The 24,358-nt window shown below is 39.2% G+C and overlaps 2 protein-coding genes across 2 annotated transcripts in view; both read left to right on the top strand.

Annotated features, from left to right (window-relative positions):
* LOC149152250 (reactive oxygen species modulator-like protein) overlaps positions 1-23,719 on the top strand; it is a 183,366-nt gene extending 159,647 nt beyond the window's left edge. Inside the window, exon 4 of the mRNA XM_089440977.1 lies at positions 23,319-23,719. The gene's annotated coding sequence lies outside the window, so the exon portion shown is untranslated. The remainder of the gene's footprint in view (positions 1-23,318) is intronic.
* On the top strand, positions 3,470-3,997 carry LOC149152251 (uncharacterized). The gene has a single exon (XM_089443431.1). It carries the CDS (start codon positions 3,470-3,472, stop codon positions 3,995-3,997), a length of 528 nt encoding a protein of 175 aa, XP_089299557.1.
* Positions 23,720-24,358: the final 639 nt, after the last annotated feature.

Consider the following 24,358-nt stretch of genomic DNA (forward strand, 5'->3'; position numbering starts at 1 on the left):
AACATATGCCCAAGCAACATCTTTCACTCTAGGTGCCATTTTTTCACTTGGAAATGAAAGGAAAAACTTTGAAAATGAAAACAAAAAAATAGCATTGCTTCAATGTTCATTTCTTTCACAAAAAACACTCTTTTCAATTTCCAGATTTGCACAAAAAAATAAATAAGCAAAAACAAATTTTTAGAAGTGGAAAAAAGATACCTCTAGGCACAAACTGCCTTTCAAAGTTGCTCCAGCAAACCAACTCCTCAATGCTGCTCTAATGGCCGCCCAAGAAGCTCTTCACTCCTGCTACAATGCTTGCCCAAGACTCCTCACTGCTCCAAAAACAAACTCCACAACTCCTCACAAACTCTCACTCAAATGCAATGAGATGGCTACGAGGAAATGAGAGGGGTTGGGTAGGTTTTATAGGGTTTAGGAGAGGGAAGTGGACCTCAAAGAACCCAAAGGCACATTAGAATGGGCTTTGGGGTCCCCAAAAGCTCAACTTAAAAAAAAATGACGCAATCTGGCCGCTTTTACCAAGCCAGCCGAGTTGGCTTGGACTCGGTCGAGCTGGTCGGGTTGTTATTGAGTCGGTATCCAACTCGGCGGGCTCGGTAACAACCCGGCCGGATGGTCCGAATCACCCGCCGTTTCGACCCGATCACCCACCAACCCGGATTGACTCGGCCGTTTCGGAGTCAATTCAACCAGGTCTTAAAACATTGTCAGTGTTACAATTTATCGAACCCAATCTCTGGTATTTGGTTCCAACAATTATTAACTAAATGAATACACGTTTAAGTGCCTAACCAAAATATTTAGTGTAAGCAAAATTACTCTATCTAAATCACATACACAAACAAATTTCTGCCCAATGAACAATTCTTCATTAATAAGTTAATCAAACGCACTTGGGCTCTTGTCTTGGGATAATGGCCCAAGCAAGAAAATACAAAATACAAAATTGATCAGTAGCCTCACTGCACTCTCTTGGGCCCAACACACACTCACTAAGAAGCCTCTTTCAATCATGTGACACTATTGTGTCTTAGCCTCAACACTCAGGCTCAATTTATAACTTTTCTATCCTAAGATTGATGACCAAAATTAGTTCGTCAAGTTAATTGAAGATGTGTGACTTTACTTTAGTTAACTTTCCTATCTTTTGCTTCCTCTACTTTAACTCAAGTACAAGTCATAAATTTAGCTTGCTTTACATACACATCTCACGCATGTTACATGCAGCACATTCGCATGTGTGCAATTCACTTGCGCGCTCTACATATCGCATTCAAGCTCCTTCTAGTCAAGGCACAAGATTAGAGGTACCTTCTGTTATGAACTTAAAATCATAACGATTAAATAAAATATTAAAATGTTATTTAAATAAATAAATCATTAATTATTATCAATTAATTAGCACATAATTAGTTAAATGAAGAGACATCAGTCCCCAAGGGACATGTCTCTTTGATCAAGCATGGCCAGTCAACTCCTATTTAAGGAGCACCGCCTCAGCCTTGTAAAACATCATTCAATTTTTATCAATAAATTTATAAACATATTACATTCAGAATCTTACCTGATGTCTTATTATCAGCTACAACAAATTAAACATTAATATTGCTAACAGTGGTATCAAAGCCAGACTCCGTCTGGTGACACCCAAGATAGCTTGCTGGCCGTCAGGCCCTACTGGCCTCCCATTTCCTGCCTGTTCGGTTGTGTCACTATTGTGGACTGAACAGGTTGTGACTGCAGGTTCCAGGTGAACGAAGGAAGGCCACGGTGGGCGTGGCTTGGATTCTGCTGGTAAGCGGGGCCCCGAGATTCGCTGTCGGTTTCCGCTGCCGTGGAAAAACATTTGCTGCAGTTAATTAACGTTGCAAGGGTGTCAAATTAAGGGTGTTGAATTTGCTGCAGTCGTGGTGGTTTGACCTGCGACTGCCATCGATAACTGGGTCGAGTTGGGCTGCCGTCGTGGTGATATCCACACGGAGGGTCAACCGTTGGGTGAATTAACGTGACCATTCAGTCAACGGTGAATTAATTAAAAGGGTATGTATGGTATGATATAACATACGTATATATTAATCATATAAAAACTATATATATACTTTTTTTCCACTGGAAAAATCAATAATTTTCATTAAAAGTTTAGAAAATTACATAAGTAGATGCCCTTGGCATTGCTGTGATGTTCATTCAAAATTCACCTCGCAGGGTGTTGATCAGATCATGTTTGCAAAAAAAGAAAATACATCTATGTGTCTGACTGTTTTAGCCTGTTCGTGATCGCATAGGATCCATTTGCATACTAAATATCGTCCATTTTAATGTACAGTTCTTCATGACAAAAATGCTTTGCTACTATTGTCTATCGGGACTATTGTCCCGCTTGTCTCTGTGATCGATATATGGTCTATGATAAAACCTGTGTTCTTCAGTCCCCTGCTGCTCCACAATTAGCCATTCGCCTCGGGGAAGTACCGAGGCCTCTTTGGATAGTTTGTCAGCCTCGCAGTTATGCTCTCTGTAAATGTGTAAACAGGAGAAATAATTAAAAGCAGCTTTGAGAGTGTGTGCATCATATAATAAATTGCTGAGAGTGTGTGAATGACATGTGGAGTCATTATTGATCCAGTTCACAACCACCATAGAATCCACGAATATATTCAGATTTGTGCCGAATCCCATTTTTACCAGGAATCTGTGATGTTCGTTTATATGTAGAATAAAACCACCTCCACACCCCGTTTGATTTGCTGCCCCATCGAAGAACGCCCATGGGGTCGATCTATCAATGGCAGGCATCTCTCGGATCGTCTTGGATCGTGTGGGGGGAGGGTCAGGTAATTCATGGTATGCGGCGAGGATTTTTGTTTCAGTCTGAGGCGAATTCACAGCCTGTTCCTCGAATATCACCCGGTTCCGCGCAAGCCAAGTGTACTATAAAAACTATATATATACGTAACTTTAATTTAATTAATTAATTAAATAAATAACTTTAATTTAATTAATTAATTAATTTAAAAAAATATTATTATTATTAAAAATACCTAACAAAATAAAAAAATTGGGTCTTCAAAAAAATTCGAAACAAAATGACGAGCGACAAAATTGATGTTATGAAAAAGATCCAAGAGGACATCAACAAGCTAAATAAACGCATGGATAACATTGAGAAGTCAGTAAGCAGGACTAGATGGCCAACGATATCTCTTTCTTAAAAAACTTGATGAGCCGACGCTTTGGAGAGACCGATCCACCTTCAGCTACACGGAGTCCCTTGACTCCAGAAGGGGAGAGTTCTCTAGAGCAGGACTTCATGAGGTGTGAGAAGCAATAAATACCCCAAATTCACTTCGAAGGAATCCAATATTATACTCATTCTTTTGGAAAGAACCATCTTAAAATAAAAAATGAATTACCGAAGTATGATGGTAAGAATTTTAAAGGCGCTGTCGTATGGGTAAATAAGATGGATGCAATTTTTTTAGCAAACCCTCCGCTCGGCGAACAAGAAAAAGTCATGATTGCATCCAATTACTTAGAAGCAGAAGCGTACAATTGGTTTTTTTGGTGGTTGTTTAAATGCACGGGTTGCACATTCAATTGGCAAAACCTTAAAAACGCTCTGTTAAAAAGGTTTCATGATGAGGAGCATGATGATGTCTACGAGAGATTTGTTCACTTGAAGCAAAAGGGATCAGTGAGTGAATACACTCACGAATGGGAAGTATTAGCAGTAAGGCAGAGAGGGTTTTCAGATGAGGAGTTGCTAAAAATGTACCGTTGTGGCCTTAAAGATTACATTCGCGAAGAATTAAAATTGCATAAACCTAAAACTATTGAGGAGGCTAGACATGCAGCCATAATTATCGAGCGAAAATATAAACTATACAAACCACCATATGTCAGTAACAACAGGACTAACAACTATTTCAAGGGAAAGGCATGTAAAACCTCGTCAGAAAATACTAGTAAGTACGTTCCACCAACATTATGAAGTGAAGTAAAACAAAAATTTCATGTCAAAAGAAAAAAGGATGGCAAATGTTGGAAGTGCAGAGACAAGTATCATCCAGGACACAAATGCGCAACAAAAAAATTGTGCAACTGTGAAGCTAAACAAGAAGAGGAATCCTTAGAAGACAGCTCTGATGAAGAGGAAAATGAAGAAAATGCAAACCCTAGTCCAGAATCAGAAGACGATATGCCACGAATTTCCATAGCAGCCATCACAGAGATAACTCAACCACAGACACTGAAGCTTAAAGGTTACATCAAGAAGCAAAGTGTTATTGTGATGGTGGACTCAAGAAGTACGCACAACTTTGTAGATGTCAATGTTGCAAAAAGATAGAACATCTTTGCTTACCTGGTAGCAGACTTAAAAGTTATGGTAGTAGATGGAAAGAAAATAGATGGAGTTGGCAAGTGCCATAAAGTTAAGTTGCAATTAAGCGACTATACAATGGAGTCCAGTTTTTATACGGTTACCCTAGGAGGAGTAGATGTTGTTTTAGGTGTACAATGGTAAGAACAGTAGGCACTTATTCAACAAATCACATAAAACAATTCATTAGATTCAAATGGGATGGACGGAAATATCAGTTGTTCGGGTTTCAGGCACCACCAACACAAATCATCTCCGCTCAACAGATGAAGAAGCTTATTCGCAAGGGGGCACCAACGTTTGTTGCACAATGTTGGCACTTGGAATTATTATCGATAGAAGGGACTCATCAAACATTAGAGATTTCATCCTTGATCCAGAGATACGAGAGGGTTTTCCAAGATCTACCAATGAAGTTACCTTCGGAAAGGCAAATTGAACATTATTGAAGTCAAAACCGACTCAACTCCAATTAATGTCAAGCCATACCATTATCCCCATCACCACAAGATAGAAATAGAACACTTAATTCAAGACCTGCTGAAGCATGGAATCATTATGAAGAGTAGAAGTCCATACGCTACACTCGTAGTATTGGTCAGAAAGAAGGACATATCTTTCCGATTATGTATAGATTACAAAGGCTTAAATAAAATCACTATTATGCATAAGTTTCCGATTCCGTTCATTGATGAAATGTTAGATGAATTACATGATGCAAAATATTTTTCCAAGTTAGATCTAAGATCAGGTTATTACCAAATACGAGTAAGGTTAGAAGACATCGAAAAGACAACATTCAAGACTCATGAAGGGCATTACGAGTTCAAGGTCATGCCATTTGGATTAACAAATGCACCAGCCACCTTCCAAGCAACCATGAATGAGCTCTTTCACCCTTACCTTGGGAAGTTTGTATTCTTCGATGATATTTTAGTCTACAATAAGATGTGGGAAGAACATCTCAAACATCTAGAAGAAGTATTGTCTGTTTTGGAAAAGAACCAGTTTTACGCCAAGCTATCAAAATGTGCGTTTGTGCAGAAGGAAGTTGAATACCTAGGTCATGTGATATCAAGGGAAGGAGTCCAAGTGGATCCCAACAAAATCAAGGCAATCAAAGAGTGGCCGAAACCCAAGAACATATCTAAGTTAAGGGGATTTTTGGGTTTAACAAGGTATTACAGAAGATTTATAAAAAACTACGCATATCTGACAGCACCCCTGACGAATTTGTTAAAAAAAATGCTTTTAGATGGGATGACCAAGCAGGCAAGTATTTTGAGAAATTAAAGGAAGTGATGTCAACCACAATAGTACTAGCAACTTCTGACTTCTCCAAACTGTTCGTAGTCAAATGTGATGCTTCTGGGTTTGGAATTGGAGCTGTATTGATGCAGGACCACCACCCTATAGCATTTGAGAGCAGGAAACTTGATAAACAAGAAGGCTTAAAATCAACATACGAAGGAGATGCTCGCCATCATACACGCTTTGACGAAATGGCGCTAGTATTTGCTTGGAGTAAATTTTCAATCCAAACCGACCACAATAGTCTTCAATTCTTACTTCAGCAAAAGACATTATCAACAGAACAACAGAAGTGGATGGAGAAGTTGTCAGCTTTCGATTTAGAAATATTACACAAGAAGGGAAAGGAGAATGTCGTAGTTGATGCACTCTCACGTAAAGATGATGATCACACAACATGTGCCGCCATGATAGTCGTTCCAGAATGGTTGGACGAAATACAAGCCAAATATGCCAAGGATAAGGATTGTGACTCCATGATTAACAATATCAGTCAATATACCAACTTCGAGTGGAAAAATGACATCTTATGGTACAAGGGGAGAATTTACCTAACACCCGCATCCAAATTTAAGGTGAAAATACTAAAGGAGTCTCACAATTCACCAATAGCCGGACATGTCAAATTCTACAAGAGTTACTACAACGTCTGACAGTCATTCTACTGGAAGGGTATGAGCAAGGAAATTCAGAAATATGTTGCAGAATGTGATATTTGTCAAAGAAACAAGAGCGAAAATGTTCCAACTCCAGGATTGCTACATCCACTACACATTCCAAATCAGAAGTGGGAGGAAATTTCGATGGATTTAATTGAAGGTCTACCTGCATCTGATGGAAAGGATAAAATATTTGTAGTAGTCAATAGGCTCACTAAATATGCCCACTTTATGGCTATTAAAAAGTCTGACACAACCAAACAAATCGCTCATGTGTTTTGTAAAAACATTTACAAACTACACGGGTTTCCTAAGGTCATAGTCAACGATAAAGATGTAAGGTTTAAAGGGAAATTTTGGAAGGATTTCTGCCATCAAGCAGGAATATCCCTTAATATGAGTTCGGCCTATCACCCTCAAACAGATGGGCAAAACCGAAATCGTTAATAAATGCTAGGAAACATATCTTCGTTGTTTCATTGTTTCGTTACAGATAAACAAAACAGATGGACACAGTGACTTCACCTGGCCGAATGGTGGTATAATACCACATACAACACGTCAGTTAAGATGACACCCTTCCAAGCCTTATATGGTTACGAGCCACCTAGGTGGAAGGACTTTGCACTCCTTGATTCTAGGGTACCAACAGTTAAAGACCACTTAGGAGAAAGTCAAAGAATCATCAACTTACTAAAAGAAAATCTAACCATGGCACGTAATAGAATGAAACAACAAGACGACCAACACTGTTCTGAAAGAGAGTTTGAGGAGGGAGATTGGGCCTTTGTTAGACTCCAACCTTGTAAGCAATTATCACTAAAACAACAAGGGAAGAATAAATTGTCACCTAAATATTATGGACCCTATCAGATAATTAAAAAGATAAGTAGTGTAGCTTATGGGTTAAAGTTACCGGATAAACCATAATACCTTTCACGTATCAAGTCTCAAAAAAGCATTAGGGCAAAATCAAACAACACAAACAGAAATACCAGAGACCGATGAAGAAGGAAGAATAGTCCTTCAACCTGAAGGTATACTAGCTACCTGAGAAAAGGTTTTACGATCTAAGACAATAAAGGAATACCTCATCAAATGGAAGAGCTTACCAGAGGAAGATTCATCTTGGGAATCAGAACGTTTCGTGCATCAACACCCAACCTACCTATGCTTTGAGGACAAAGCATCTTAAGGGAAAGGCAATGTTATGAACTTAAAATCATAACAATGAAATAAAATATTAAAATGTTATTTAAATAAATAAGTCATTAATTATAATCAATTAATTAGCAAATAATTAGTTAAATGAAGAGACATCAGTCCCCAAGGGACATGTCTCTCTGATCAGGCATGGCCAGTCAACTCCTATTTAAGGAGCACTGCCTCAACCTTGTAAAATATCATTCAATTTTCATCAATAAATATATAAACATATTACATTCAGAATCTTATCTGTTGTCTTATTATCAGTTACAACAAGTTAAACATTAATATCGCTAAGACCTTCCGAGCTATAAAACTCAACACTCCCTCTTAGTGAGGGAGGTACTTCTGGAAGAACCTCCTCCACTTGGTTTTGTCTCTAACACCACCACGTTATCTGTTACTATAGTTGCTCCCTCTGAGCTAGAAGACTTCCTTGCTACCTGCTTTGGAATATGATCTGACGACCTTGTTCCTTCCAATCATGCTCCTAGGATCCTGCTCCCGAGCGTCTAATAATGTCATATCATACTAGGTGAGGCTCCTGGCAGTACCTGAAGAATCATTCTTCCTTGCCACTTGCTCCCTCTTAGCAATTGACACCGATTCTGTATGCAAGATCCCCTCAGATATACCCACAGGTTGTCCTAACAACCTATATGATTGCCCCTTGTTTGATGCCAAGCACTATTGTTGCATCCAAGGTCGCTCCCTCTAAATATAGAAGCACTTGTCCATCTTAGAACAAAACTCTATATCCAACATCCTCTAAGGTTGATACTGAGAGCACGTGTACATCCCTTTCACCGCCAAAAATTCTTCTTGATTCTAGTTGAAATCTGACACTTCCAACCCCCTTCACTGCATGCATGGTACTTGTCGCATTGAACACATTGCAGTCTGAGCCTGTCTCTGAAATACCGCGGAACACTGACCTCATCCCTGTCATGTGATTGGATGCTCTATTGTCCACTAGCCATAATCCACTGTCCTCATACACAATAGTTCTACAATCCGAAACACAGGCAACTAGAGAAAAATCTTTTTCAAATTTCTTTGTAAAGTCATCAATCGCAGTTGATGTTGATGCAACCACCTGATCCTCCTCCTTATTGTATGGAGTCTGGCTCGCATAGTGACCAGTCCTGTGACACACAAAGCACTTCACTTTGCTCATGTCCTTCATGGAAGCAGATCCCCCACTTCCCTTTACTTTACCTTTGCCCTTTATAACAAGAGGAAAAATCTCCTCATCATCCTTACCATCATGTTGGCCTGCAGGTTTGGAACGTCTTCTTGTTTCTACCTGTACGAAATCAGCCCACAATTTATTCCAATGGGGTAGATTCTCCCGTGCAACAATCCCATCAACAAAGACATCCCATTTCGTAGGAAAGCCACTCATGGATGATCTGACCTACTCTTCAATATCAATAATTTTCCCCACTACTGCCAAGTCATCTCTAATCTGAGTGATCTTGGTTAGATATGATGCAACTGTGTCTGCTACTATAGCTGCTCCCTCTGAACTAGAAGACTTCCTTGCTACCTGCTTCAGAATCTGATCTGAAGACCTTGTTCCTTCCAATCATGCTCCTAGGATTCTACTCCTGAGCGTCTAACAATGTCATATCATACTAGTTGATGCTCCTGGCAGTACCAGAAGAATCACTCTTCCTTGCCACCTGCTCCCTCTTAGCAACTGACACTGATCTTGTATCCACGATCCCCTCGAATATACCCATAAGCTGTCCTAGCAACCTGTTTGTCTGCCCTTGTCTGATGCCAAGCACTCTAGTTGCATCCAAGGTTGCTCCCTCTGAATATAGAAGCCACTGTCCATCCTGGAACAAAACTCTATATCCAACATACTCCAAGGTTGATACCCAGAGCATGTGTACCATCAACCTTGGAACAAACATCCCTTTCACCTCCAAAAGTCCTCTTGACTCTAGTTGGAATCTGACACTTCACTGCATGCATAGTACTTGTCACACTAAACACACTGCAGTTTGAGCCTGTCTCTGAAACACTACGGAATACTGACTCATCCTTGTCATGTAACTGGACGCTCTATTGTCCACTAGCCATAACCCATTGTCCTCATACACATTAGTACTACAGTCCGAAACATAGGCAACTAGATAAAATTCCTTTTCAAATTTCTTTTTAAAGTCATCAATCTTAGTTGGTGCTGATGCAACCACTTGATCTTCCTCCTCATTGTATGGACACTGGCTCGCATAATGACGAGTGTTGTGACACACTGTTATAAATAAAAAATATATAAAAATAATATAAATATAAATAATGATGATAATTTTAATAATGATTAGTTTATTAATAATTAGCATTGAAGAGGCATGTTTAAATGGGACATGACCTTCTATGAAGAGGCAGCTACCTAGGGTATATAAGCAGTGCCTCACTCGTGTTTGTGACATCATTCTCATTCATACATTTTAATATACATTCTTATATCTTCAATGGAGATCTACATATTCCAAGTCTTCTGGAGTATTTAACTTGAAAAACGCACTTTGTTCGTTCCATTTGGTATCAGAGCTGTTCGATTCTCTGGCCGCTCATCCGTTGCATGGAGCCAATCTCTAACGGCGTTTGGCCATCAACTCTTCGTAAACTTCTTTGCTATTACAATTCAAGTGTTTCACTACACAAATTTTTGGAGGCTCTCCATCTTGCCATCAGGCCTTTAGCCATTAAAATAATAATAATATAAAAGAAGAAGAAAAAACATTACACATAAAAAGATTATATATTAAAAAAAAATGAAAAAAAGGATAAGAAAAAAATAAAGATTAAAAAAAATAAATTAAAAAAAGAAACTATATAGAAAAAAGAAAATTAAAGAAAAAAACAAACATAATAAAAAACTAATATATATATATATATATATATATATATATATATATATATATAAAAAATTAAAGAATACGAAGGGATGCCAACCATCAACTGCCACCTAATAGACCACAACAAAATTGCTGCAGGTCAACGTGCTTAAAAGCAGATGATGCAACTTTGTCCCGAGCTGCCGCGACAAACCGACATTCGAGCCGCCGCAACAAGCCGAAAACAAAACCGCTGCACACACCGCCACTGTCGCCGCTACACCCACCACCTGCTCGTACACGCCGTGACCACTGTCGCCTCAATTGTATGATTGTTGTTGTCCACACAAACAACCAACACCTGCTCGATCCACCAACAAGTCCACCGAAAGTGCCATCCGTAAACTATAGAAGGGTTTCATAACTGGCGAAGCATAAAGTTAATTACAGTGTAATTGAGAGTGAGCATCGTGGGGTTCCATATGAACAAGTAGTTAGGAGAAAGTCACGACGCTTCATCATAAACCATTGGTTTTAAAAAACAACAACTCTCGCTAAATTCACATTGCTTCTAAAAAGATTCGAAACTCTAATATTGTTTTTCTTTTCATAAAAGAAATTCTAGGGTGTTATACATATAAAGGGAAATGGGAATTTGGAGAATTCCAATTGATTATAAAGGTACCTTTTATTTATTTAAATATACATATTAAGGGTATTTTTAAAGTATATTAAAGAAAATTTTATTAAAAGGTTCAAAAGAGTATTATCAAGAGAGAAGAAAAGTGAATAAAGATTTATAATAAGAGGTGGAAGAAGGAAAAGAGGTGTGGGGAGTGTGAAATTAAAGTTTAGGTTTGAGAAAATAAAAAATAAAAATAAAAAGAGCTGAGTAATTAATTAAAAAAGCGGAGCGCAAAAAGAAGTAGCTATTGAGAAAATTTCAATATTAAGTAAAAGTTTATTAAATATAAAAATAAAAAATATATAAAGCCCTTGTGCAAATCACTAAAGGAGAAAGGGTATTTAATTAAAAAATAATAATAATTATAAAAGTGATTTGATAAAGGAATTCAAGAAAATAACGTAAGATGAGTCCCACACAACAATCATTATTTTGGACTAAATATTCGTTTTGTATAACATACATTGAATATCCATGGATTCATAAAAATTACGAATTATGTTGTCCAACATGTGGAAAAATATATAAGCCGAAGAATGTCAAGATGATGTACTGATGCAATTGACAAAACGAGAGGAAAAAATTGCAAAACTAGAACAAAAATTAATAGAAAAAGACGAGGAAATTTTGCATCTAAGGGACCATAGCCAAAAATTACTTGCGAAGCTCAGGAAGTCCAAGGAAAGAAAGCAAAAAATAGAAGAAGAAAATGAATGTGTCGAGAAGAAATTCAACGAGATTCTATTAGAGAAGGGAGAAGAAAAAGTGTTCTTAAAAGACCTAAATCAAAGGTTATTAGAACAAATCAAGTGTTTAAAATATGACAAGCTTGAATACCAAAATAAAGTTGACTCAAAAAATGAGGAACTCTTACGTCTCAGAAACCATAATCAAAGTCTACTCACTCAAATTAAGAAACTTAAGGATGATAAGAAATCTTTGAAAAACAAATTAGAAGAAGTTATCATGAAAGAAGTGTTGAAATCTTCAGTCTAGGTTGAAGAAAGAGGAATGAATACTGATTCAGTCAAGATCACAACTCAAGAAAATGACAAACCAATTGAAGGAAAAACATATTTAGATGTTGGAGTTCAGAGGATGGAAATTCCAAGTGAAGGTTTTGTAACCAATTCAACAACTGAAGTAAATCAGGAAATTGACACACACATGATAAGGGGAAGTCAAAACAATAGAACTCCTTATCAACATCCGAATCGCAAAAGCAAACTTTTCAATCAATACACGTACCAGTGTCACCCAGAACATAAACAACCAACTTATGTTCCAAGGAATATTGAAGTTTGCAGAATCTAGTCCTATGATAACAATTCATTACAAATTTCTAGTGTTCAGAAGATTCCACAGAAGATTAATGTAGGATGGATAGATCCATTCTCGGTCCGACGATTTTGTTTATCACTCAGAACATCATACCAACTTGTATCAACAAAGATGACAGTTCCGAGACAAGAAGACATTCGAAACTGAAAACGAGATCAAGCCTTTTCATCAACAAACTTTGAGGACAAATTGTTTTGAGGAGGTAGGCAATGTTATGAATAAAATATATATACAAATAATATAAATATAAATAATGATGATAATTGTAAAAATGATTAGCTTATTAATAATTAGTTCTGAAGAGGCATCTCTAAATGGGACATGACTTCCATGAAGAGGTACCTGCTTATGGTATATAAGCAGTGCCTCAATCTCGTTTGTGGCATCATTCTCATTCATACATTTTAATATATATTCTTCATCTTCAATGGAGATCTACATATTCCAAGTCTTCTGGAGTATTTAACTTGAAGAATGAACTTTGTTCTTTATACACACAAAGCACTTCACTCTACTTATGTCCTGCATGGAAGTAGATCTCGCTTTACTTTACTTTTGCCTTTTATAGCAAGAGCAAAATATTCCTTATCATCCTTACCATCATGTTGGCCTCCAGTGTTGGAATGTCTTTGATCCGAATTGGGTCCATAAAGAATGATAAACAGAGCCATGGTTGTACCAGGTCAGGACAGACTTCAAAGAATTTACAACAACGATCAAAAAAACCTCTAAGCCAGTGGCAATGGTAGCTAGCGTGGAACAACGAGGACCTCGGTCAAAGCACGTTGACCGAGGCCCATGGAGACTGCTTGGAAGGCAAATTTAGCCCCTGGGAAACCTGGATCGGGAAACAGAGGAGGTTTTTGATGCGCGATTACGCTGGGCGACAACCCTCAAAATGGGGAAGCCCCGAGCACTCGGTCACGTGGGAGCCAGAAAACCCTGGGAAAAAAGGCTAAGCGCTAAAAGGCGGGACCCGCTCCAAAACCGGCGGTATTGATCAGGGGCATCCATGGGCGGTAAGCAGCTTTGATGGAAAAGGAGCGATTCCACTCAGCGCTTGACGTGTGGCAAGCGGAGGAGAGAGAAAATCGCCGCTCATCGCGCGCTAACGGTCGAGCTAGTCAACCACGTGGGACGAGCGAATGACGTCAGATTTGGGGGCTCTAGATCTAATGGCTGAGATTGCGCCCGATGGAGAAGACTGAATTGATGGGGGATTAAGCCGCAATATGAAAGAATTTGAAGTCCGGATTGACCGCCATGGTGGCAAAAGACTCATTCCACGACATAAACGAAGAAATGAACCGATGACGCAGGCTGGTGCAGTTCGCAGGAGGACAAGTGGCCACTTGCTGAGGACCTGATGATGACGTTGGGAACATGGAACTCCAAGAGCAGCTGCAAGCAGGCAAATCGATGAAGGTGGAAGAGGAACCGAATCGCCAGGAGCTCGAATGGCTTTAAAGCCATGAACAGAGAACAGAAAGCGGAGAGAGAGAAGAGTTGGGAACCCAGAGAGGAACATCGAAGACAGAAGACAGAGAAGAGAAAGAATCAGTGAAGCAAAAAGCAGAAAGAAGACAGAGGGCTGCGCTGACCAAAGGCAGCGTCGAGCACCAGAGAGCTTGAGAGATTCAAGCTATCCCAGAGAGGATTTGTTAGACCAGAGAGGTCAAAGAGCTGGTAGAGAAGAGAGTCTGTGTACTCCAGTGGTTTCGGGAATCCAAGAACCACCTTGCCAAGCCAATCTGTTTCAGGAGATTCATATTGAGCTCCTTCATTGTAATTCTTTGATTCAAGACACAATAAAAGAAGGCCACCACTGAGCGCTGGACCGGAGATGTAGCCCTGGAGGATAGGGTGAACTCCTTATTAATTTCTTGTGTTCTTGTCTTTGCTTACTGTATTTCTCTGCTGTTTTCCACTTCTAGTGTCTGTTTATTGCAATCTGATCGATCCGTTGCTTAAATAACTTAGACACACACCAACATATGAGTCTGTAATACCTTCATTTAATAAAATTCTTAACTGAGATCAATCATAGGGTGATTATCAGATCAAGTGGTATCAGAGCTTTAGGCTGTAAGGTTAGACAAGCTTATGTTGGTTTAGCTGTTGAATTCTCACTAGATCAAAGCTCGAATTAGGAGAAGGAGAGTTGGTCGAAACTAATCCTGAAATTGGGAGAGTCTGTTCTTGGAAGACAATGTCAGAGGAAGGTTCTGTGGGGCCAAACCCTCAATTCATAGAGAGTTTCCTAGCTATAAAGTCTATGGTAGAAGAAATGTATAGGGACTTTAGAAAGCATAAAGATGAAGATTCATTAGGTTCTAAACAAGATAAAGAAGAAGATGAGTCTCATTCCCATGACCACTCAAAAGGAAAAGGGAAAGAGGAAAACTTTCTCACACCTCCTAATAGCCCTGTGCATAATAAGAAAACATTTTTGATTAAGCTAGATGTTAAATTTGACTTGCCTATATATGACGGAGAGCTAAATGCTGAAAAGTTGGACAATTGGATTAGACAAATTGATGTGTATTGCAGAGTGCAGAACATCAACTTAGGCAAGAGCAAAATTCAGCTGGCAAGCCTACGCCTAGGAGGCATTGCCTTGGTTTGGTGGGAAGGCAGAACCCAAGCTGACATGAAAAGATATGGTAAGACCATCTTTGTCTGGAGTGACTTTGTTTCTACAATTAAGAAGCAGTTTTATCCATTGGCCTACATGCAACAAGCCATGATGAGTTGGCAAACTCTTCGGCAGTTGAAAGGGCAAAGTGTGCAAGGGTACACTTAAGAATTTAGAAAGAGAGCATTGATTCTAGGAATCTCATTAGACTCACCAGAGACTCTTTTGAAGTACATTGGTGGTCTACACAACTACACAGTTACATGAGGCATACCATCCTCATGTTTAATCCCACTAGTATAGATGAGGTATCTGTACAAGCTACTCATCTAGAAGCTAGAGGAAACAATGGAAATTCAGAAGTTGGGGGACCATCCCAACCCACTGCAAGCAAGAGCAAGGAGAAAAGAAAGCAAAAGTGGAAAGCAAGGAAGGCTAGCACTGCACAAAAAGGCAAAGCTTCATGTAGTCACTGTAAAAAGGATGGGCATGATGATGAGCACTGTTGGATTCTGCATCCAGAGCTGAGACCTAAGAAGTCTGAGGGCAAGAAGAAGAAGACTGCTGCAGCTATTCAGAAAGATTTGGGGTCAGACTCGGGAGATGAAACAATCATTGCAGCCACAGGTGTAAAAGGTTGTCTGCTTTAGAGAATGCTGAAATCAAGAGGCAGGTGCAGGAGTTGCTCGAGAAGGGGTTTATCAGGCCTAGCACATCACCATGTGGGTCACCAATCGTTTTGGTGAGAAAGAAAGATGGCTCGTGGAGACTGTGCATTGACTACCGAGCACTGAATAAGATAACAATCAAAAATCGTTATCCCCTTCTTCGCATAGATGATCTTTTAGATCAATTAAAGGAAGCTGTTTATTTCACCAAGTTGGATTTGCATAGTGGATACCATCAGGTCAGAGTTGCAGAGTAAGATGCAAGGAAGACTGCTTTCAAAACAAAGCAGGGATTGTATGAGTGGCTGGTTATGCCTTTTGGTTTGACCAATGCCCCTGCTACTTTCATGAGATTAATGAATGATGTACTTAGAACTTTTCTTGATGATTTCGTTATTGTGTATCTGGATGACACTCTGATTTTTAGTAAAACGTGGGAAGAACACTTAAAGCATGTTAAGCAGACATTAGATGTTTTGAAAAGAGAAAAACTTTATGTTAAACTCTCAAAATGTGAATTTGGCAAAACATCTCTAAATTATTTGGGTCATATAGTAGGGTGTGGTGAATTGAAAATAGATCTCTCTAAAGTGGCAGTCATTGTAAACTGGCCTAAACCCAAGTGAGAAGCTTCTTAGGAGCAACACAATATTGGAGGAAGTTCATCTCTAATTTTTCCTCAATTGCAGCTCCCTTGTTTTGACAAGATTGAACAAGGTGTTTCAGTGGGGAGGCAAACATTAGAAAGCCTTCGACACCTTGAAAGAAAAGATTAGTACAACACTTGTACTAGCACTGCTTGTTCTACAAAGACCATTTGAGATCCAAACAGATGCCAGTGACTATGCCATGGGAGTAGTGTTGACACAGCACGGTAAACCCATATGTTATCATTCTGAGACTTTTAATCCTGCAGTAGTTAATTATCCTACATATGATAAAGAATTGTATGCATTAGTTCAGAGTGTGAAAAAGTGGAAACATTATTTAATGGGCAAAGAGACAGTAATACATACTGATCATCAACCACTTCAATATCTACACTCCCAAACTAAGTTGCAGCAATCAAGACATTATAGGTGGATGGGTTTTCTACAACGGTTTCATTTGGTCATCAGATATAAAAAGGGCATACATAACAAAGTTGCAGACATGTTATCTAGACCTACTATAAATGCATCTACTATACTTGAGCCTAATTCTGTACTACATGAAAGCTACATTGAACAATATGCTAAAGATATAGATTTTAAAGATGTATATGCAACTTTGAGTCAGGGCAAAAAGGTAGAAGAATTGGATTATCATATTAAGGACCGACTCTTATATCATTGTGGGAAACTCTGCATTCCACAAATAGAGAGAGTAAAGATAATTAGAGAGGCACAACTTCTCTGATATCAGGTCACTTTGGGGTAAGTAAAACCGTTGCACAGCTGCAAAGATTTTGTTATTGGCCGAAAATGAATGAAACAGTTTCTAGATATGTAAGAGGGTGTACTATGTGTGCTAAAAGCAAGCCCAGCAATAAAAAACTAGGCTTGTACACTCCATTACCAGTTCCTTCTCACCCTTGGGAATGTGTTTCCATGGATTTTGTTGGAGGACTGCCTAAATCTAGGAAATGTCATGATTATTTGTATGTGGTTGTGGATAGGTTCAACAAAATGTGTATTTTGATACTTTGTAATAAACATATTACAACTGAACAAATTGCAAAACTGTTCTTTGAACATGTATGGGTTCATTTTGGGTTACCCACTTCTATTGTATCTGATCGAGACATCCGATTTGTGGGGAAGTTTTGGTCCAGTTTGTGGGAGCTGATGGACACCCAACTGAAGAAAAGCACAGCTTTTCATCCACAAACCGATGGCCAGACAGAGGTAGTTAACAAGACAGTGATCCAGTTACTCAGGGGATATTGCAACAAACATCCTAAGCTTTGGGATGAACACTTATGTTATGTGCAACATGCTTACAACAGAGCAAAACACTCTTCTACACAGAGATCTCCTTTTGAGACCTGTTTTGGTTTCATACCAAGGTCTTCTTTGGATTTTGTCTTTCGTAAAGATACCACAGTTGATGGACACAGTGATGTGGACAAGGCAACTAGGTTCATTGAACAGATCCAGGAGATCCACCAGGCAGTACAGGAACAATTGGAAAAGAGCCTAGCCAGATACAAGGCAAGGCATGACAAGCATCGGATGGAGCATAGTTTTTAAGTTGGAGACCAGGTCTGGTTGTATATCAACAATGACATGATGCAAGGTGAAGGTAAAAAGTTAAATCCTATCAAGTATGGACCTTTCAGGATACTTGAGAAGATTGGTGAAAATGCTTTTCGCCTTGATCTACCAGTTTACATGCATATCTACTCAGTCGTAAATGCAGATTGCTTGAGATTGTTTGAACCTTCAATGATTGAGGATCCTGAAGAGCAAAGTCAATTGCCTTCCATTGATGACCTGCTACTTGAATATCTGAACGAATTGCAGGAAGACACAATCTTGGACAGGAAGGTGAGGACAATACGCAGAGGAGATGTTGAGTACCTCGGAATTGGACTCAAAGGTTCGAAGCCGAGCAGTGCAAAGTGGATTGAGATTGGGCAAGTGAGACAGCAGTACCCTCACTTAGTCGATGCTTGAAAGAAAACTAACTTTTGGTGGTCCAAAAGCTTTTCAGTGGGAAGGCTGTGATCTGAATTGGATCCATAAAGAATGATAAACAGAGCCATGGTTGTACCAGGTCGGAACAGACTTCAAAGAATTTACAACAGCGATCAAAAACACCTCTAAACCAGTGGAAATGGCAGCCAGCGTGGAACGACGAGGACCTCGGTCAAAGCGCTCTGACTGAGGCCCATGGAGACTGCGCGGGAGGCGAATTTAGCCCCTGGGAGGCCCGGATCGGGAAACAGAGGAGGTTTTTGATGTGCGCTTAGCGCTAATTGCGCATCGCTGGGCGAAAATGCTCAAAATGGGGAAGCCCTGAGCACGCGGTCGCGTTGGAGCCGGAAAACTGTGGGAAAAAAGGCTAAGCGCTAAAAGGCAGGACCCTCTCCAAAACCGGCGGTATTGATTGGGGGCATCCATGGGCGGTAAGTAGTTTTGATGGAAAAGGAGCGATTGCACTCGGCACCCGACGCGTGGCAAGCGGAGGAGAGAGAAAACCACTGCTCATTGCGTGGTAACGGTCGAGCTAGTCAACCGCGCAGGACGAGCGAACGACTTCGGATCTGGGGGCTCCAGATCTAACCGCTGAGATCGTGCCCGATGGAGAAGACAAAATTGATGGGGGATTAAGCCGCGATATGAAAGAATTTGAAGTCCGGATTGACCGCCATGGTGGCCAAAGACTCATTCCACGACGTAAACGAAGAAATGAACTGACGACGCAGGCTGGCGCAGTTCATAGGAGGACAAGTGGCCACTCCCTGAGGGCCTGATGATGATGCTGGGAACAGGGAACTCCAAGCGCAGCTGCAAGCAGGCAAATCGACGAAGGTGGAAGAGGAACCGAATTGCCAGGAGCTCGAATGGCTTTAAAGCCATGAACAAAGAACAGAAAGCAGAGAGAGAGAAGAGTCGGGAACCCAGAGAGGAACACCAAAGACAGAAGACAGAGAAGAGAAAGAGTCAATGAAGCAAAAAGCAGAAAGAAGACAGAGGGCTGAGCTGACCAAAGGCAGCTTCGAGCACCAGAGAGCTTGAGAGATTCAAGCCATCCCGGAGAGGATCTGCGAGACCAGATAGGTCAAAGAGTTGGTAGAGAAGAGAGTCTGTGTACTCCAGTGGTTTGGGGAATCCAAGAACCACCCTGCCAAGCCAATATGTTTCAGGAGACTCATATTGAGCTCCTTCATTGTAATTCTCTACTTCAAGACACAATAAAAGAAGGCCACCACTGAGAGCTGGACCGGAGATGTAGCCCTGGAGGATAGGGTGAACTTTTTATTAATTTCTTGTGTTCTCGTCTTTGCTTATTGTATTTCTCTGCTGTTTTCCACTTCTAGTGTCTGTGTATTGCAATCTGATTGATCTGTTGCTTAAATAACATAGACACACACCAACATATGAGTCTGTAATACCTTCATTTAATAAAATTCTTAACTGAGATCACTCATCGGGTGATTATTAGATCAGTCTTCTTGTCTCTTCCTGTACGAAATCATCCCAAAATCTATCCTAATTGGGTATTCTCCAGTTTGTGCTCACCGTATTTTGTTTGGCCCTTTACACCTTTGCGTTGGTGCCGCCTTGCTACACCCAGATTGGCCATGAACGATTCGTTGTTCCCATCTGTACTGTGGTCCGTTGTCGGTCGCTATTGAGTGCTGCGTTAGTAAGTATTATAGGCTGGTTCCTTCCTCTGTTGAGTGCTGCTCTACGATTGGTCAGTTGGTCTGCTGGTTGCCCCAGTGGTTGATGGTTCATCTATCGGCAACCACCACAGTGACTCACTTTTTTTCTATTTTTCTCTTTTTAAAAAAATGGGCCCTCTTTTTTTTCTTCTTTTCCTTTTTTTTTTTTCAATTCAAACAACATTTTTTATGATCCCAGCCATTGGCTTTGATGATTCGACACGAACCCAACACCTGTAATTTCGAGATCGATTGTTTGGTTCCCAACAATTATTAACTGAATGAATACAAGGCTAAGCTCCTAACCAAAATATTTTGTGGAAGAAAAATTACGTGATCTAAATCACACACGTAAGCCAATTTCTGCCCAATCAACAATTCTTCATTGATAAATTAATGACAAAACTTACTTGGGCTCCTATCTTGGGATAATGACCCAACTCAGAAAATATAGATTACGAAACTGATCACCAGCTTCACTGCACTCTCTCGAGCCCAACACATGCTCACTGAGAAGCCTCTATCAATCTTGTGCTATTGTTGTGTCTTAGCATCAAAGCTCAATTTATAACTTTCCTAAGCTTAAGATTGATGGCCAAAATTAGCTCATCAAGTTAACTGAAAATAAGTGACTTTAGTTAACTATCCTATCTTTAGCTTTCTCTATTTTAACTCAAGGACAAGTCATAAATTTAGCTTGCTTTACATGCACATCTCATGCATGTTATATGCAACACATTCACATGCGTGCAACTCACTTGCGCACTCTGCATGTCACATGCAAGCTCCTAAAGGGGTAGAGCAAGGTCCTTCTAGTCAAGACACAAGACTAGAAGTACCTTTCGAGTTACAACACTCAACATCCTGTTAAATTTCCATGAAAACTCTGCAACTACTTCGCTGAATAACTGAAAACTATAACTAATTTACTTTCACCAAGATATAGAGTTTCTTAATAATTCATATGCAACAGAATAAAAACACAGATAAAAACACATCACACAAATTGTCACGCTATTCTCAGGAAACCTAATAGGGAAACCCTGCTTGCTTGATTTGGCTATTTTATTGATTGTCTTGGAGCAGTTGAATCTATTACAAATCAATCTCTCTCTTTTGAGAAAGCGTTATGCTTCTCTCAAAGATCAACTTATACAATTGATCTTGGCTGGCCTTGACCCTGCTTGATATTGGCCCCCGCACACAATTGATCCTCTGTTGCCTCCTTGACTTTCTCTGCAAACCCTACTGTCTTGCTTCAATTCTGCTCCTCCTTCCTTGCGCCAATCTCATATTTCCTAGCACACTTCAGCTCCTATTTTTTAGGACCCCATCGGCACACAATCTGCGCACAACCAATTCTCCTAAATTCTAGCGCACTTGTGCCTCTTATTCTTTAGTACACAATTCCTGTGCTCCACAATCAAGGCTCTCTCACACTAACTCATGAGCTACAATGTGTTTACTTGTGCCTTCGTCCTCTCTTTATAGTTGAACTTCGATCCATGCAAGGAGGCCCAACTTTATTTAGAACTTGAGCTCTGATAGCGAGTTTACTGAGAGTGTTACTCACTCTCCTTCCAATAATCACTGGAGTTGTTAACTCATGCTCTCTCTAATTGAATTGCTAAAACTGCCACCTCGTTCTGTAGTCAAACTGATGAAGACTCCCCTTAACTGAAGCTCCAACTCTACGCATGCTAACTTGATGATTATCCCAGTAAACTGGAAATAACTATTCCTAACTGAAGTCTAACTCATGAGGACAATTCTAGGTCTTCACTGGCTAAGGCACAAGCCAGAGGACCTTGCTCGCTACATTTTCAACACATCCAGTTATGTGTTTAATACAATATAATATACACAGTCACATCTTGGGTTCTTCATCTATCCTCCTGGAATTTACCAACATACCTGCTGTTTTATTGTGAAATTTCAAAAATCTTCCTTCAATCAAGACCGTAGACTAACTCGCTCTAACTGAATTGCTAACTGCCACCTCTTTCTGTAGTCAAACTGATGAAGACTCTCCTTAACTGAAGCTCCAACTCTACGCATGTTAACTTGATGATTATTCCAGTAAACTGGAAATAACTATTCCAGTCTAACTCATGAGGAAAATTCTAGGTCTTCACTGGCTAAGGCACAAGCCAGAAGACCTTGCTCGCTACATTTTCAACACATCCAGTTATGTGATTAATACAATATAATATACACAGTGACATCTTGGGTTCTTCATCTATCCTCCTGGAATTTACCAACATACCTGCTGTTTTATTGTGAAATGTCAAAAATATGGTTATAATTAAATTTAGATCATCGTTTCATTACTTTTCCACAGCTAGAACGATGCATTGAATGTTAATAATTAAATGGAAGATATGAGTTTGATTATAAATAATATACAACGGATATTGTTAAGAGTTTTCAATCTGAAAGTTTCCAAAGTTACTCATCTGAAGATGAATTGAGTGGGAAAAGGATGAGTTTGTTTAGCCAGGATAACTTTATATATATATATATAGATATATATATGTGCATGTGCACCCACACACATGACTACTATTGTAGCGTCTATTCACCAGAGCAATGACCTAGTAGTTGACATTGTTAAGAGTTTTCAATCTGAAAGTTTCCAAAGTTACTCATCTGAAGATGAATTGAGTGGGAAAAGGATGAGTTTGTTTAGCCAGGATAACTTTATATATATATATATATATATAGATATATATATGTGCATGTGCACCCACACACATATGACTACTATTGTAGCGTCTATTCACCAGAGCAATGACCTAGTAGTTGACATTGTTTATAATGTGGGTCTTTAACAACAACAAAAGAATTTGTGGTTAGCATAGTCGAGGATAATGAAACTGTAGTCTAAAAGAGCATGACAGTTTATTCTCATCCTCCCCATGTGTCTTCTATCTATGATGGTTGAATTTTATCCCGAGTGATTCCTACTTGCATGTGTCAAATTATGCCCCTGCAAGCAGATCGAGACTTTTATTCTTGGGAGTGACATTTATGGACTGCGTGTTATTTTATTTTATTGCAAAGTTACTAATCTCAATGACATGTTTTACAGCATCTAAAATCCTCTTTATTGGTACTTTATTGTAGAGCTCTACTATATGTATTTCATCTTTTTATTGTGGAACTTTACTGTATGCATTTTGTCTTTGCTTTTTCTCTGCAGCAACAGGCATTTGCGGCTTTGTTTGATGCTCTACAGCAACTCAAGTTAATTGAATTTCATTCTTTCCGGAGTTTATGAAGTGATTAAGGACTGAAGTATTTTCACTTACCATTAAAATTGTCTAGAATGAATAGATTATAATTTTTACAATGCCTAAAATATTGGAGCTGCATTTTAATATTTGTATGTTATTATAAATAGTCCCAACATGTCTGGGGTTCTGCCAGTAACCTTTGGTTATTGGAATTTGTTCCGGAGAAATGACTGATGTATTCTACTGTCTCAATTTTTTTTAGCAGCAATCTGAAGATTGAGTTGAAGACTGATCAGACATGTATTTGTCTTTAGTGTTAATGGTATCAAACGTCTTTGGTTATATATAGATGTATTTCTTCTGACAAGGTTGTCTTTCTTGTTTTGTTTTGTTTTGTTTACTATTTTGTCTGCATATTGGATAAAATAAAATACAAATTAGTTAGCAAAGCTTGTTTGATAATGTAACGTAAGAATATAACCTTAGTAAGGTCTTGGACCTTGGGATAACTCAATAATGTAACGTAAGAATATAACCTCAGTAAGGTCTTGGACTTTGAGATAACTCAATAATATAGCGTAAGAATATAACCTCAGTAAGGTGTTGGACCTTGAGATAACCCAATAATATAGCGTAAGAATATAACCTCAGTAAGGTGTTGGACCTTGAGATAACTTTGTAGGCTGTTTTGCTTTGCAGTCACTACTGGTAGTACTGTATTCAGTTTCACTTATTGAAATCCTAGTAACATGTCTCAGACATTTGATTACCTTTCGTCTTTGATAAATCTATTTCTTCCCACAAGGCTTTATCTTCTTTTATAAGTAGCTTTTATATTGTCTGCATGTGGAAGCAAATATATTCAAATTGCTGGGCAATGCTCACTTACTGTTTTAGGAACATGACATCAACAAGGCCTTGAAACGTCAGATAGCCTTGCAGCCAGTTGTTATAACAATAGTGTATTGCAATATTGAAAACCTATTAGCAGGTCTTAGAAATCATA

This window comes from Pinus tabuliformis, chromosome 9, assembly GCF_031772625.1.
Source record: "Pinus tabuliformis cultivar Carrire ecotype Pingquan chromosome 9, CPIR1, whole genome shotgun sequence".
Classification (NCBI taxonomy): Eukaryota; Viridiplantae; Streptophyta; class Pinopsida; order Pinales; family Pinaceae; genus Pinus; species Pinus tabuliformis.